The 15,755-nt window shown below is 36.1% G+C and overlaps 1 protein-coding gene across 4 annotated transcripts in view; it reads left to right on the top strand.

The window, feature by feature from the left end:
• The first annotated feature begins 1,475 nt into the window (after window positions 1–1,475).
• The window catches only part of LOC137660272 (inactive rhomboid protein 1-like), a 49,530-nt gene continuing 35,250 nt past the window's right edge, over window positions 1,476–15,755 (top strand). For 2 of the 4 annotated variants that reach the window (XM_068395040.1, XM_068395038.1), the window contains exons 1-4: window positions 1,476–1,608; window positions 5,604–5,846; window positions 6,253–6,273; window positions 14,047–14,230. In XM_068395040.1, coding sequence (XP_068251141.1) covers window positions 1,589–1,608; window positions 5,604–5,846; window positions 6,253–6,273; window positions 14,047–14,230 — 468 coding nt within the window. In that variant the 5' untranslated portion in view covers window positions 1,476–1,588. The remainder of the gene's footprint in view (window positions 1,609–5,603; window positions 5,847–6,252; window positions 6,274–14,046; window positions 14,231–15,755) is intronic. The other 2 variants (XM_068395041.1, XM_068395039.1) reach the window with 1 other exon arrangement.

Genomic DNA, 15,755 nt, shown 5'->3' with positions numbered 1-15,755 from the left:
ACGTTGAAAAAAAAAAAATGTAAAATTATGCATACGTTGTCACCCGTTCAAATTCTATGTTAATTCGAACCTCTGATGCCTGAATTGATTTTAAAGGTTCTGTTGATTTTATTGATTTAGGTAAGAGATGAAGAAACGAAACCTATAAATGTGATTAATTCATTTTTTCCGTAAGTAGTGATGAGGGTGAACATACAGTTTAACAGTTTGTTATTATTATTATTATTATTATTATTATTATTATTATTATTATTATTATTATTATTATTATTATTATTCAAGTAAAAAAAAAACGAGATTCCTAAAACATGTAAAAAAAAACAATATATTATGCATATCATATAAATAGTAATAGGGGTATTATAAACTATGGTTATGGGACAGGAAATTTTAAGGGTTTAAAGTCGTCAATAAACTAGTTTTATCACGCTAATTAATTTACTCGAAAAAAAAAACTTTTAACTTCGGTAATTCTACTGAGCATTTCTCTCTGATTAATTAAGCGTAAAAGTATATCTAAGAGCCTTGTAAGTTTTTAGTATTTTCAGTGTTGTTTTAATTGGCAAGTAGGTAATCGTATCCCCCCAAAAAAGAAGCCTTTTTAGGATACTGTACGCAGGAAAATACACCGTAGATCCTGTATCATCCTCATCACACATTACTCAGGAAGCGAATGGTTTTGTACAGTCACGGTCTAGTTATCTCACTTCCACAGATACGTAGTTGTAAATAAGGAACCATTATTCGCGAGCAGACATAAATTAAGCAAAAAGAATAGATTGAAATAAAAAAATCATCATTGTTGTACGACACGAATTATGTTCCGAGAGAGAGAGAGAGAGAGAGAGAGAGAGAGAGAGAGAGAGAGAGAGAGAGATTACCTAATAGGTCTGTTAGCCAGGTGTACATCTTATCGATTTTTCTTGCTTCTTTGATCCTACAGCTAATAATGGAGAATATCCTTTTTGCATTAAAAGATATTCTACTTTGTCGTTTCAAGGGATCTTCCAGATATTTGAGTTCAAATTATGCATTTAAAAGTTCTGAACTTCTGAGTTCACACTTCATTTCGTCCAATCACTGATTATTGCCTATACTTACTGCTACCAATGTTACACCTGCGCTATTATTCGTATTTATTATCCGGGTATTAGTTTACTTACGATAGCGCTTTATCTCACTTGTGTTATAATGAATGTTTCTCTAGTTAACACAATCTGATTCATGATCATTTATTTCATGACGAGTTCCGGATGTCCGTGTGAGGTTCGGCCTGTCGTAATTTATATACAATTTCCTCCTGTTCCGTTCAACAAATGATTTCAGAATTACTTTTTAGAATATGACTAAGTATATAGTTCCTTTAAGTGTGAGGTTCTGAAGTATAGTTTACTCTTAATATTGCGAATAAATTAATGTTATTCTGCTAATTGGTAACTTTATCGGGTATTTTTGTTGTTTTGGTTGGACTTGGCGAGTAACCAGCAATCGAATAGTAGTTTAGTCATTCGTGGGAACCCGAAACAGTCTATCCTGTGGTGCCTCGCTCTTACTCATTTTGTGAACGGATTTACTCTCCTCTTGAAAAATGGACGACGATGACCCAGAGTAAGAAATACTGAATGAAGTTTATACTATATGGGGTACATACGTTCATATTTTGAAGATGGGTGTTGCCAAATAGGCGTTATTCTTTGTTTGGACCAGCAAAAACAAAGCGGGATTTACGAGAACGCAAGTGTGGGGTGGGCGATGACTTTTATCTTATCTGTGGTAGATGACGTGATCTTAGAAAAAGGAACGAGACAGGTTGCAACAGCCATATGTAAGATCCATTGGCTTTAAAGTCGAATGAATCAAGGTATTAAAATTTCACTCTGTCCGAGTCTGAGGTTACGGGTTACCGTCTAGTTTAGGGTCATAGTCATGGATATGGAAGACGCTCTGCCATATTTCAGTATGTTAGCAGACTGTCATGAAAGGAATGTTAATGAATTAACAGCTTGGACACCTGAACAGACTTTATGATGGGTGATGAGTCTGATGACGGGTAGAGTAGTCGTAACCCTTCTATACATTGAGACCTGTATAGGCTAACTTCATTATGTAGCCCAACAGGATCTCTAGAGAGAGCAGATTGTCATATAACATATTTACAAGTTACATTCAAATATAACAATTGTTGGAACGTTATATAATATTAAATATCATGAGACCAGGATATGTACTGTCCAACGCCAAGGCAAAGATGCAGGGCAAATGTTCATGAAGTTAAGGAAATCCATAATTTCCATAACAGTCCATAAAATTACCATGTGGTTATTATCCCTAACGGTATTAAAAGGTCTGTGCCTCAACCTGGATGTTATTGGTTGTACATCATTACGTCTCGGCATAAAACTTTTAATCATTGTCTCATAAATCATAAATTAACTCGTAAAAATTTCCAAGGCAAAACCTTGGATCTCAACCTATATCCTCATGACATAATGAATGTCTTCCATTCATGATGAACAATGCAGTTCAAAATTCTTCTGGGGAAGAATCAATAGCTGAAGATTCATTACCTAATTACATTGCTTTCAATGATTTGTTAAGATGATGGAATATACATAAGAAGGACCCTGGCAACAAGGTAATCTCTCATCTTGGTCGATTGGAACTATTTTCACTGTTGGCATTAAAAAAAATTCCTAGCCAACAATGAATAAGTTACAAAGCTAGGAACTGAGAGAATATTATTGTATAATTCTTCATTATTATGACTGATGATTTCTTGGGGAAATTTATCTAGATCATCGCCCTAATATTGAAGGATGGCATAACCTGACCTAACTTCTTGCTTATAGCTCCTTTTGCCATCAAAGTCAAATTGACATGCAGTTCACAGTGGATACAACAGTAATCTTAATAATGTAACATGTTATTTAGATCTTTTTTACAGAAAATGAAAAAAACCAAGCTAACTTGGTTAATAGAATACTGTAGCAGAGAAAGTGTAAATGTTTGCTAAATTTTCAGAAACCAGTCAATGAGTTTAGCATTTAGATTAAGAGAATTGATTCATCATTTCAGAATTATTAGAAAATTCTCATCCTGTTCTAATATTTTTAGTATGTATAAGTTTTTCTATGAAACGGAAGACCTAAAATTGGGCTCCATATCAGTTCACTTAAACTGCACTCGGAATTAATATAAATAATTACAGGGGATTAGCCCAGGTTTAGTGTTGCCTGTGCTGTGAAGACATTATGCTAAGTGTTGTATTTCAAGTGCCATCACTGTATATATGGAGCATGTATATTTTTATTGTTTAGTTATCAAGCTGAAGCATCTGCATTTTGATAAAGTACAGTAATTTTGAAGCCATATAGGCCAGTTAGCAATACCTGAACATTTCCAGATTTTCTTATCGTAGGCATTTTTATTAATAGAAACACTACAGTACAACACATGGTATTCTGAAATTTTGTATTGACAGATTTATTATCTCAATGGCAGTACCATCATTATTTACTTACTTGTTTACTTGTTTTGGGTTTAAATCCAACCCTCCACTGAAGTCGAGTGAACTACTTCTCGGGCGGGTTCTTATCAATCATCTAACGAAACATTTTCATTATAACTTATACATTTCTTTGATAGTAGCATCTTCCAAATCATATAATCTTGTGAAAAGTAATGTCTTTAGTTTCTTCTTAAATTCAATTGCCCCCTTTAGGTCCTTCATTTCAGTTGGCAGTTTATTATAATGTCTAGGTGCACAGTAGCTAAAAGCCCTTTCACCAAATTTACTATCTGTTCTTGGTTCAGATAGCCTATGTTTGTCACTCATGTGTCTTATGTTAACATTTGTTTCTAGTTCTAGTTTGTTCAGGCATTCTTTTAGATATTTTGGTTCAGTATCTTAAATGTTAGTAAGAGTAGCTTGTATTCAATTCTCGCCTCATGGTCTTGGTGTAGCTTTTTTATCAATCTGTTAAATGAGAGATAGGTAGAGGATATATACCTGTGTTACTCCTAATTTCCTAAATAAACGACCATTTGCTTTGTCATGTACATCTATGATTTTTTTTCTTTATCAAATGTTTCATTCCTTTTCAATGTGGAGAACGACTTCATAGACCAGTCACAGCCCATTTCTTGCCAGAAATAAGCATCTTTACTGGTATGTCCACCTCTTGGCACTGGTACAAGTTATGCCAGATCATGTTTGGTTGTGCTGAAATGAGTTGCTAGATATGGTTAGTTTTTTACCATGAGTATTTTAGGATGTGGTATAAAAAATGGTAGCCAATCATAATGTAAGAAAGTGCGAATGTCTTCCTATGATTAGTTTTTTTCAACATTATTCGGTACATTATTTTTTCCTATTCTTAGAGCTAGTGCTTTATTTTTTTCTTCTAACTCAATCAATTAATATGGCTTTATTAGTGATTTAGTCAGCTTTTTGCGTTTCACATCTAAAACTATATTACTATTTGAGACATTTTTTTTCAAACTGATTGTTGTCATGGTACTATATTACAATTTTTTCTACATCTTTTCATTTACTCAGGAGTGGTGATATGTAAGCAGTTTCAATCTTTACATTAACTACATATTTCAATTTTCATATTTGATAGTTTTATATATCTGGCAAGACCTATTACCAAATGGTAAACATTCAGTAGGCTATGACACCTTACAGTAAGTTTCAATCATTTTTAACATATCTCTTTAACTTCCCTGTTACTAAGCAAAATTTGTAACTGAAGCACTACTATCCTCAAAATTAAACAAAGAAGACAAAGCAGGTGATGTTTGATACTGAAGAGTACTTGTTGTCTGCAGTATTTACATTTCTAGTGAAATTTTTCCGTTACAAAGACATTCCGATTTAATTGGCTGTGTTGCCTTGCTGCCTACATGAAAGTAAAGGTTATGGGGTGAGCAACCACGAGTCTTATACCATCCAGAGTCGCCCAATTTAAGGGTCTGAGGCTTATATATTTGTGCCATTTTTAGGCTATTTGTGGTAATTGGTAAATTTTAATTTTTATATATATATTGTAGCAATTATATACTGTGCATAGGATACTATTTTGGTTTTATTTGCCATGGCTATGCAGCCTTGATCGTTTGTAATAACCTTTGACGCAATATGCATGGAATACTATCAACAGCTTCTTCAGGCAGAGGTAAGTTTCATATTTTATGTAAATTGTAAGTCACAGAAAGGTACAGTGCAGTACTATCTGTTCTGAAGTGGAAGGTACGGTAAGTAGCCTAACTACAATGTTGTCCAAAGTTATTTGTTTTATGAGCAATTAATTTTCTAAATCATAGAGCTGATTTGTTGTATTAATTATTTTTATAGCAATTGCATTATATATGTATGCCCAAGTGAAGTATCAATTACTGTATACCATTATGAAGAGAGATCTTGTTACTGTACAGTTCAAGTACTGTGCTTCAGAATAAATGTGTTTTGACTTTTTTACATTATCAAATTTTATTTCAGCCTTTGGTAGAATGTTGTTTTTTGAATTTGAGTTATTTGTGTATTTACTTTGCCAATTATCAATTTTAAGAGATTAAGATTTGTGTTTTCTCTCTTGCAGACGAACAGCCCCACCCAGTCGACCAGAGAACCAACGGATATGCAGTGTCCCATCGTCGACGCTCGGTCCTTCCCTTCCCACGGCTGCTGTCAGTCGACAGCATGCCCACCCTCAATCAGTGTCTCAACCTGCCCATTCACAAACTGTACCTCTAGCCCCACCAACCACCTCTGCTATGACTTCAGCAACCACAAAACCACACACCCTCTCCAGAAGCATGTCTCGGAAGGAGCAGGTCAAAGCGTAAGTACAGTGCCGAGTTTTTTTTTTCGGATTTTGGAAAGGCCATGTAAGGTCAAGATGCCACTGACATAGTATAGCAGTAGTTTCCTCTCTTTAGTTCATATTTTCTTCTTTAATATTAGTTAGAATTATGAATAACATTGCTTTGTAGAATAATTTGGAACCTTAGTTAAACATCAAATAATTTTATTATTTTTTTCTTTTTAACAATAGTTTATATCTTGTTTGCTGAGTTTTTCTTCTAATTTAATTTCTCTACAGAAATTTATTTGAAACTTTTCAAATTAAGTTCAGTGAATTTACAGTGCATGTCATTCAATTTTTGTTTTTACTATATTATATGGGACTTTTAAATACAGTTCCTGTGAATTACTTAACAAGAAATTTCTTCATCATTTTAATCTAGGGCAGCAGACCAGTCCCAAAAGTAAGTTTCCCCACATTTTGATTTTCCCCCTCTGCATTGAAGTTCTGCCTGCATTTCCCTGGTGCAGTGTTTTATTAACATCCTGGTCTTGTTAATGCTTGATCAATGTTTAGTTTTCCCATGGAAGTTTCATTTTAATTTGGGATATTTGCATTGCCAGTATCTCTGTTTCTACACAATATAGACCGTCGTCATTTGATAGGAGAATGACCTCAGCAAAGTTGGAAAGGCCATTTAAGCTTTTAATGAGGTAGTAGCTGGTAGTTGGAGGGTAGGTTCCACCCAGTCACTGGATCTTAGAAATATTTCTAGTGTCCACATCTGGCTGTTTTAATCTTTTGCCTTTTCTTTTGAATCTCACAATAAATGTTCTTGTTGACAGTTGTGTTTGAGGGATATTAATGAAAGAATCCAAAATATGCAGTGTTTCTTGATTACTTAGTGTTACAGTTATCTGTGCTAACTATATTATCGAACATACTTGTTTCTGTGAGACAGCATGTCGTTTGCAGTTCTATCCCACTTTTGTGTGGCCTTACAACTATGATGGCAAGGAAGTTGGTTTTTCTTTGGCCATCACAGTGCTCCATCAGGAGGCTATCAAGGAAGTGTGGCCCTCGTTCGGCTTCAAAGGCTCCTCTATGTCAATGCTGTTTATGTACCTCACCGAGGCTGCCAAACTAGAGGAAGATACCACCCTGTTAAGGGGGCCAACTGGTATGCCAATATATGGTCGTATAGGAACAAAAACACAAAATCCTGAAAAAATTCACTGAGCTTAGATGGCAATGGAGAATGCGTAACGAAATAGTTTGTCAAAATTCGTCATACTCATAGTTACAGGGTAATTAGTAAAATTAACTCAATAAACCAAAACATTGTCCCTTACAAGAAAATGCAGTATTTCTTCTGTTATCGTAAATTTTGATAATTATTACTTTTAATATAAAACAAATTGTGAGCAATGGCATCTGTATAGATTCCACGAGTCACAAGACGATGTATTACACGGTAATTTCACCCTTCAGCCCTTAGTCCTGGCACAAACCTCATAGATAGTACACGTTTGAGTTTGACCTCTGACATTCACTCTTTTTTTTATGTCATTTTCTCAGTTTCAGCAAGAATTTCATCATGCCAAAGCGTAAAAGACAATTTCAACATCTCGCTATCATAAGGAAGAAGAAAACTTGCTCTAATAAGAGTTCAGAAGTGGTTGATATTGGCAAAATTAGCAGAGTTAGTGAAGGAGAGAGATGATGAAGAGTGACTGTCTCGCCTAAGGAAGCAAGATATTGAGCAGAGGGATCTTCATTTATGATTAAATTATAATAAATAACTGTTTTGGTTTATTAATATCCAAAAAGTAACATAAAATTCATAATAATCATGATTTATTAATATTGTTCTTGTAACAATACAAAGAAAAACTTTTATATGCTTTATCTCAAAACTATACTTTATTTCATATTTTTTTTTCTCAATTTTTCCCCTGAATTTTAGGGTTTATTTTTTAACCATAATGAAAAAATTCATATCGAGCAAAAAATTGACTTCTAGAAAAAAATAACTTTCTTTTAATTGGAGATCTAAATCAGGTCTATAAAGGGTATTAATCCCATGTCTTAATATTAATTATTAAGGGAGGAGATAGCATTTGAAAAACACTAATTTTCAGGATAAATTACCCTGGCGTCGCTAAACCAAAGGTCAGGGGCAAAAATCCTATGCAGTTCAGAGATGTCCTAAGTGACCTTAAGTGGTATGAATGTCCAAGTCCTGTCCTTGAAAAATGGCATTACTCAGTCGACCCCTGTAAAGTACTTGCTGAAAAGTGTGGGGGATCAAGAGATGGGAACCTTTTTCCCCTGCTTCTTAAGGGTCTGAATTGGACGTTCTCATGGCTAGGTCTCCTAGGAAGAGTACAAGGAAAGTATCATTGTCACCTGTGAAGAAGAGGAAAGCAGGATGTGTCCGAACCTCGGGTCGTTAACTAAATCAGGGAGAGGAAGACTCTTACGATATGAGTTTCTGAGTTGAACCAGTTTGGGTTCGTGATTTTCCACTTCCCCCCGAGGTACCGGTAGATCTATCCATTTTCTGCTGGCGGCATCATAGTCGGATACTTTTCCAATCGAAGCCTCCCTCAGTATGTGTGGTATGCCTTTAGCCAGATCTCAGGTTCAATAGCTCGAACCCTTTCTCTTTTGGAGGATCAGCCCGGGCTCAGGAGTAGCTTTGAATGGTTTCCCTTCTCCAGGAATTTGAGCCTTTTTTGCTGAGTCTGTTGAGTCCTCAGGTCTCTAGTGGAGCCTGCTGAACCCTTGACTGGGCATCAAGTAGGATCTGACCACTAGACTATTCGCAGCCCTCGCTACTTCAGTCTACATACCACAGTACTTAACATTTGTCACAGGTCATTCTCAACAGAGGAAGGCTTTCCTCCCCTTTGATCCGGAGGTTCTGTGTAATATCCAGGTTGTAGACTGACACACCACTTCATTTCAAGTCCGTCTCCATCTCTACAATTGTGGTTTAGGATGACACTCTTCTGTCCTGTGAGGACATGGCAATGATTCTTAGGGAGATGCTTATCCAACATTAGTACAGCACTGGAGAACCATCTCGGTTTAAGTGTGTGAGGTCAAAGATATCGGATTTACCCTAACCTTAAGGAAGAACCTGTTACTGGCACTAGTCCTAAAGGTAAGATATATTATGACAGACTACATTAGCTGCCCACTACCTATGGGATATTACTCTTGGGTCCCTTGATAACCTTATCCTTGGTGCTGAGGTAGCTACTCGACATTTCAGTTGCAAACCTAGCTCTCTCAGTGGAGAGGAAGCATCTCTAATATGATAGCAGTTGCAACATAGCTTTAGAAGGAAAGGTAAGAATGTCTTGCCGTTTCTCTTCCTTTCTCCCCTTTTTTTGTGTGGGACAGTTATTCTGTTGTATGCTTGACAGACTGCTAGATGCCGGACAGCTTCAGGACAAAGTAAGTTTTCTTTACAGACAAGTTTTGTATTGAAGTGTCTCCCCCCCACCCTCTTAGATGAGGGGGAGGAGGAATGTATGCACGCCCATTTCTCATAATCACCTTACATTCAAACAACTTATCCTTATGGAGATGGGGTCTTCCACCATCCCCTAACACTCTCCTGGTAGGGACCTAACCTAACAACCTGCATCATCTTCAGACTAGAGTTGTTAAGAGGCTGGCAGGACCCAATCACTTTCGCTCCTCCACGGGGCCAAAGTGTGTTGACATACATCAGGTTTGTAAACAAACCAGTTTCGTGAGAATGAGTACCCTATTAAAGGGTGAGGATTTGTATTAGTGTAGGAACAAATCACAAGTCTTTTAAAGTACAGTAATTAATGTTTTTCTTAACCATAGAATCCTACATCCTTTAGGTTACACTGGCCACCTCAGCTTGTGCTACGTGTAGATCAAAGTGAGTTCGACTTACTAACGACGAGTACCTCGTTAAAAGTTTAAACAGTCATTCCAGCTTTGCCAGAGTCTTACAGTACTTCTATTAAAGGACTCAAGTTTCTATAGTTAGGAAAAATACAAATTACCTTAATACTATTGTGATTTTTGGAGCTTTTGAAGTGGATTACGTACTTGCAACTTATTCCTATTTATGATGATCAGTATAATCTCTGTAGTACTACCATAGTTAGTATATCAAGATTTCATTTATAGTCCTATAAAATTCAGACCTACCATTGCTCATGAATATTCAGGATTTAGTGTGTAAGATTGAATTGTTAGCTTCTTCAGTAATTGAGAGCATAGTAGTACGAGAAGTAACTAACATTACTGTACTATAAGTTCAATGTTAATGATAACTGGAATTATTATCCTTGAAGTTGCAATAAAAATGCAATTGAGTAACATTATTGAGCTGTTGTCTATGAGGCACAACTGTGATTATCATGGTCCTGTAGTTTTCACAAATAGATAATCTCGCTGTGCTGAATGTCTTTCCTGGCCCTAGTGCTGAGCTGTTGGGCCCAAATTCCATAATCAATCAATCAATCAGTCAGTATATACAGTCTCTCTCTCTCTCTCTCTCTCTCTCTCTCTCTCTCTCTCTCTCTCTCTCTCTCTCTCTCTCTCTCTCTCTCTCTCTCTCCCTCCCCCTCTCCCTCCCTCCCTCCCTCCCTCTCCCTCTCTCTCTCTCTCTCTCTCCTCTCTCTCTCTCTCTCTCTCTCTCTCTCTCTCTCTCTCTCTCTCTCTCTCTTGTAATTTTATATTTTTTTTTCTATGCATATACAAACCTTTCTACCTTTAAAATAGGGAATGTCATCAGTTGGACTGGAACAACCATTAAATTCATTAAAGGGTTAGTTAATGACTGGTGGTGAGGATGTACTGTACATGTAGCCCCACTTGCTTTCCTGTCAAAACCTCTTCGATTTTGTCCTCGGCCTTAACTAGTATGGATACACTGTTGCGTCGTATCTAAAGGCTTGATTGGTGTGTTTTTTGCCTTTAGTGAATTTTGGAAATTAAGCAGGAATTTTGTAAATTGGGGGAAAGGGTTTGTACTGCAATCGATTTATGGCACGACGGGTTTGTAGAGGGCATGATTGTTCGCAATCATTCCCAGATGGCCTCTCGTTAAGGGGCAAGCTTATTCTTTGAGGAGAAAAAGGAAGGTTATGTCTTCTCTTATGTCATCCTTGGCAACACCCAAGGTAATGCCTAAGATACTGTACAGTACTTTACTCATCGATTTCGTCAGTCACTGAAGCTTTTATGTCCTTGTGGGAGTATGTTTCAGGAGGAGGGAAAATTCTGCTCTGTATCAGCGATTTTTCATGGTCCAATGACGTATGCGTTTCTCCCTGAGATCACCGCTCACTAACATGCGCTGAAAGCTCTCCCACAGCTGTGCAGACTGCTGACGACGAATTTAACCCTGTAATTTCCAGTTCGGGAATGGAGGTAGAGGGGGACACTGATGTTGGCATTCCACCTCCAAACACAGATTGAAATGTCAGAGCATGCTGATAAACAGCAGCAGCATGTCTTTTCATCAGATAATTGTAACAGCAAGCTCAGAAAGGTAGTGCTATCATTTTTGTCCAAGACAGTACTTCCAGCTTGACATAGGCAGTCATTTCGGCCACCTTTTCTTAGGTCGCAGCAGCTGTGTAGTCAACAGAAGACACTAAACATTGTGTGGAAAATGCAAGCAGCATTTCTATCCTTTCAAGTGTTCCAAGAACTTTTGTTGACTCGCTTGGTAGTGTTGATGATCGACAACAGCACTGTGGTAGGTTATGTCAACAAACGGGCATGGTTTTGCTCCCTCTTTACAAGTTGACGAAGCAGTTGTAAAACTGAGTGGTATACCACACTGTCGAGTCATCAGGCAGGACGAATATACTAGCTGACAAGTTCACTTGCCAGAGGTAGGTTGTAGGATTAGTGTGTTTCCTACATGCTTGTGTGATGGGAAAGCTCCTTGCCTTCTATTTAAGGGAGTAAACCCACAAGTCCTTTGACACTATTCCTGACATTGTGGTGGCTGCTCAAGTAATTGTGTACCCAGCCTAGCTCCCACACAAAACAGAAATCATCTTGTCTATGGTATCATGTCAGTGTAAGTCAAGATGGAAGGTAGAATAACAGGCTAATCTGCTTCTTTCATTCCCCTAACCTAAGGATGAAGTGATTGTACAGATACATTGTTGATGGTAAATTTCACTACTAACCAATATTCATATGAGACTCCCATAATGAGGGGGTAGGTGATGGAATGATTACCAGATCTATTGGTCATCATACACCAGATACTTCATTCCAAATTGGTTGTATCCTTTTGGGGAGGAGGATTCCTTCATTGACCAAATATCAGCTATATAACAAGTGCAATTAGCCTCTATCAGCCTACTAATTCCTATGGAGCAGATAGGAAGTTCTTGGGATTTCCTCCCACCCGTAAGCAAGTCTCCCTATTTTAAAGGACAAAAGGTTTGTATACTTGTACGAATCATTGACATATTTAAGAACTGTGATCTCTAATACAGGATTTTAAGAATGTGAGTTTAATGAAAGATTAAAAAAAGCAAAACAGACAATGGCTAGGTTAAGTAAAATTTGGAAATAAAATCGCATGAAATTACATGTGAAAATCAGGCTATATATCAGTTTAGTGTGATCGGTGTTACTCATGGACATGTTATGGTATGACAATGAAACTATCCAACAGATTTTTTGTAGATTTGAGAACAAGCCCCCAGTAGAATATTGTGAGTTAAATAGCAGGACAGGATTAGAAATGAAAAAATAAGAGATTACTCAAGTGCCATATGTAGATGAGATCATGGTGAGGGGCAGATGGGGATAGTTTGGGCATGCTCTTTGCACTCCCCAAGAAAGATTAGTTCACCAAACATTCAACTAGGCTCCACAAGGCACTAGAAGAGTTGGAAGACCCAGGCCTACGTGGCTGAGGACTATGAAAGCATAAAGTAGGAGATGATGAATGAAGAAGTGTTGATTTTAAAGCTCAAGATAGACGACTGGCGAAATCTAACCGAGGCCCTTTGCTTCAATAGGCGTAGGATGAGATGATGATGAGGAACAAGTTAAACATTTGAAAAGTAACTAATTTTTTTTTTTTTTTTTTTAGCTATATAAACCTTAGTCCTTTTAAGTTAATCTTTCACACCTCAATCACTCCTCTCAGTCCTAAACTGAAGGTCAAAAGAAAAGGTCTTTGACAGGAAAGTAAGCACGTTGATCACCTGTCATTATCTGCCTCGTTAACAAATTCGGTGGTCGTTGTAGCTCCAACAAAGACATTCCCTATTTTAAAGGATTTGTGTTTTGGCCTAGCTAGGAGCTTTTAAATTTGGTTATATTTCTTTAATATATTTATTTCAAAGGAAGTTTTCTATAATATTAACCTGGTTGTGTTATACTAATGTTAAGTAACCTTATCAGCAGTATGTATACAGTAGTACAATGCTTTTCTTTTGGTGACTACCTTTCACATGTTGAGATTGAATGTTTTGTTATAACAGTTATGGTATTTGGAAGTTTCAAAAAATATTTTTGTTTTTGTTTGTAAGGATTTGCAATGCTTGGATTTATTTGTCCAGTGGAAATGAGTGAAATTAAATAATTGAGTACTATTTGTGCAAGATTTTTTTCTTACTAACATTTCATAATTTATATTATTTTATTTTGTACTGTATATTCTAATATTGGAAAATTCATTATTCACAGTAGTTTTTGCTATTTATAAGGTACGCCTCAACTGCAACGTTAATGGATATATGTTATTTAAAAGTTAAAGTTTGCTTTGGTAGTGTACCATCGGTACATGCAGTACTGTAGTAGAATTTTATTGTAAGTTGGTATGTACTTTAGACAAATTTTATTTTGAAATGGTTTGTTTTTATAATTGTATGTACAAAATTAAGTCATTTTATATTGATTGGTGAATTACTTTTAAGAAGTAGTATTCATAGCAAGAATATCATTGGTCAACAACATTTTATAGTACCGTACAACCAATTTATAACTGTTATTATTTTAGAAAGATATGTTTAAGGTCATTTCTAAATATTTTACTGTAGTTATAAATCCTATCTTCACAAAAAGATTTGTATTGAGTACTTTTTTTTGGGGGGGACACATTTATTTTTTGTCTAATAAAGATGAATTAATACAGTAGTACAATTATATATACTTAGAATTATCCCGACTGGAAATATTTTCAACAAACATTGGCCCTCCACAGGTACATGAAGAAGGAAACGCGAGAGTTCTTTGGATTAGATGATAGTTCTGAGGAAAGTCAGCGGCTGCGATGGCAAGAAAAGCGAAAGCGCCTGGCCAGTCGCAGGTATGGCCAGCTCAAGGACCAGCCCAGCACTACCCACCACCCACAGTCTTTCACCAATGACTTCCATGCCTTACCAGAGGTTAGTCGTCAGGTTCAGTTTTGAAAACTAATATGCTTTTAATAACCCTTTTACCCCCAAAGGACGTACTGGTACGTTTCACAAAACCCATCCCTTTACCCCCATGGACGTACAGGTACGTCCTTGCAAAAAAATGCTATAAAATTTTTTTTTTTCATATTTTTGATAATTTTTTGAAAAAATTCAGGCAATTTCCAAGAGAATGAGACCAACCTGACCTCTCTATGACAAAAATTAAGGCTGTTAGAGCAATTTAAAAAAAATATACTGCAAAATGTGTTGGGAAAAAAATAACCCCCTGGGGGTTAAGGGTTGGAAATTTCCAAAGAGCCTAGGGGTAAAAGGGTTAATTGGTTGGAAAGTACTGCATCTGCTTTTATTGGAACAGAAAATGAAGCCTTAACATTAAATTCTATAATGGTTGATTTAGTTCTGCTATAGTAGCAGTAATGGAATTTGTATTAATTTATTATGTAACTTATGAAAATGTTTGTGGTAAGTGACATGGCCAATTCAGTGCCAGATCTTAATGTGGATGAGTCATTTGCATGTATATTAATGTACAGTACATCTCTCTCTCTCTCTCTCTCTCTCTCTCTCTCTCTCTCTCTCTCTCTCTCTCTCTCTCTCTCTCTCTCTTTTATATATCATTAAAAGTTTAACTTTTATTTTGACCACTTTAAAATTTAGACCTTATTGGCTGTCAAACAACTGCAATATTGATGATTTTTATTATGTTATAAGGACTGAAAAGTTGGTATGAATTGGGTTTTGGGTCTCTTATTTTTCTTTTAAACAGAACATAGTTTTGGAACTCACCGACTTGAGAAATTCACATTGGGACAACATGAAAGAATGCAAAATTTGGTAGCAAAAGCTCTTATAGTGAAATGTGTAACTTAAGGATAGAATTATTCATCTTAAATGACTTGAACTCTCTTTATTACTGATGTATTTATACTTTATGGGATATGTTTCATCTGATTACACATATTGGCAATTGAATGATGAAGAATATAGCCCTAAAACTGTCTGAAGGGAGCTATACAATACTGAAGTTGCCTCACATTACAAAATGTTTCTTTAATATCTTATGGAAAATTTTCCTTTTCCTTTGTATAGTGTTTTCTTAAGATCAATCAGTGCTTATCAATGCTTATAATACCCAATACTACATATTAAGGATTAACAACCATTTATAAATCTAAAAACCTCTACCGAGGCTGAGTAATCGGGCATGATATTGCTTGATGGAGACAATCATTGATTCAGTTTTACACGATCATTACTTAAATATTGGTAATAGTGAAACCAGAGAACAGTATACTGTGTATATATTTACAGTTCATGCTAGAATGTGCACCAGGATGTGATTCTAAATTGTTACTGTATGTTGGTTAAGAGCTTTTGTTTCCCATAGCCAAGTTATTCATGATATAGTTGAATATAGATGCAGTGTGTGAGGCATTAAGATTAAAGGTATACGAGAAAAGCCAGTTTGAAATTTGAGAGTTTATGTAATTTG

Source organism: Palaemon carinicauda, chromosome 20 (assembly GCF_036898095.1).
Source record: "Palaemon carinicauda isolate YSFRI2023 chromosome 20, ASM3689809v2, whole genome shotgun sequence".
Taxonomy (NCBI): Eukaryota; Metazoa; Arthropoda; class Malacostraca; order Decapoda; family Palaemonidae; genus Palaemon; species Palaemon carinicauda.
The sequence above is the reverse complement of the archived record's forward strand: the minus strand, read 5'-3'. Positions and strand labels throughout refer to the sequence as shown.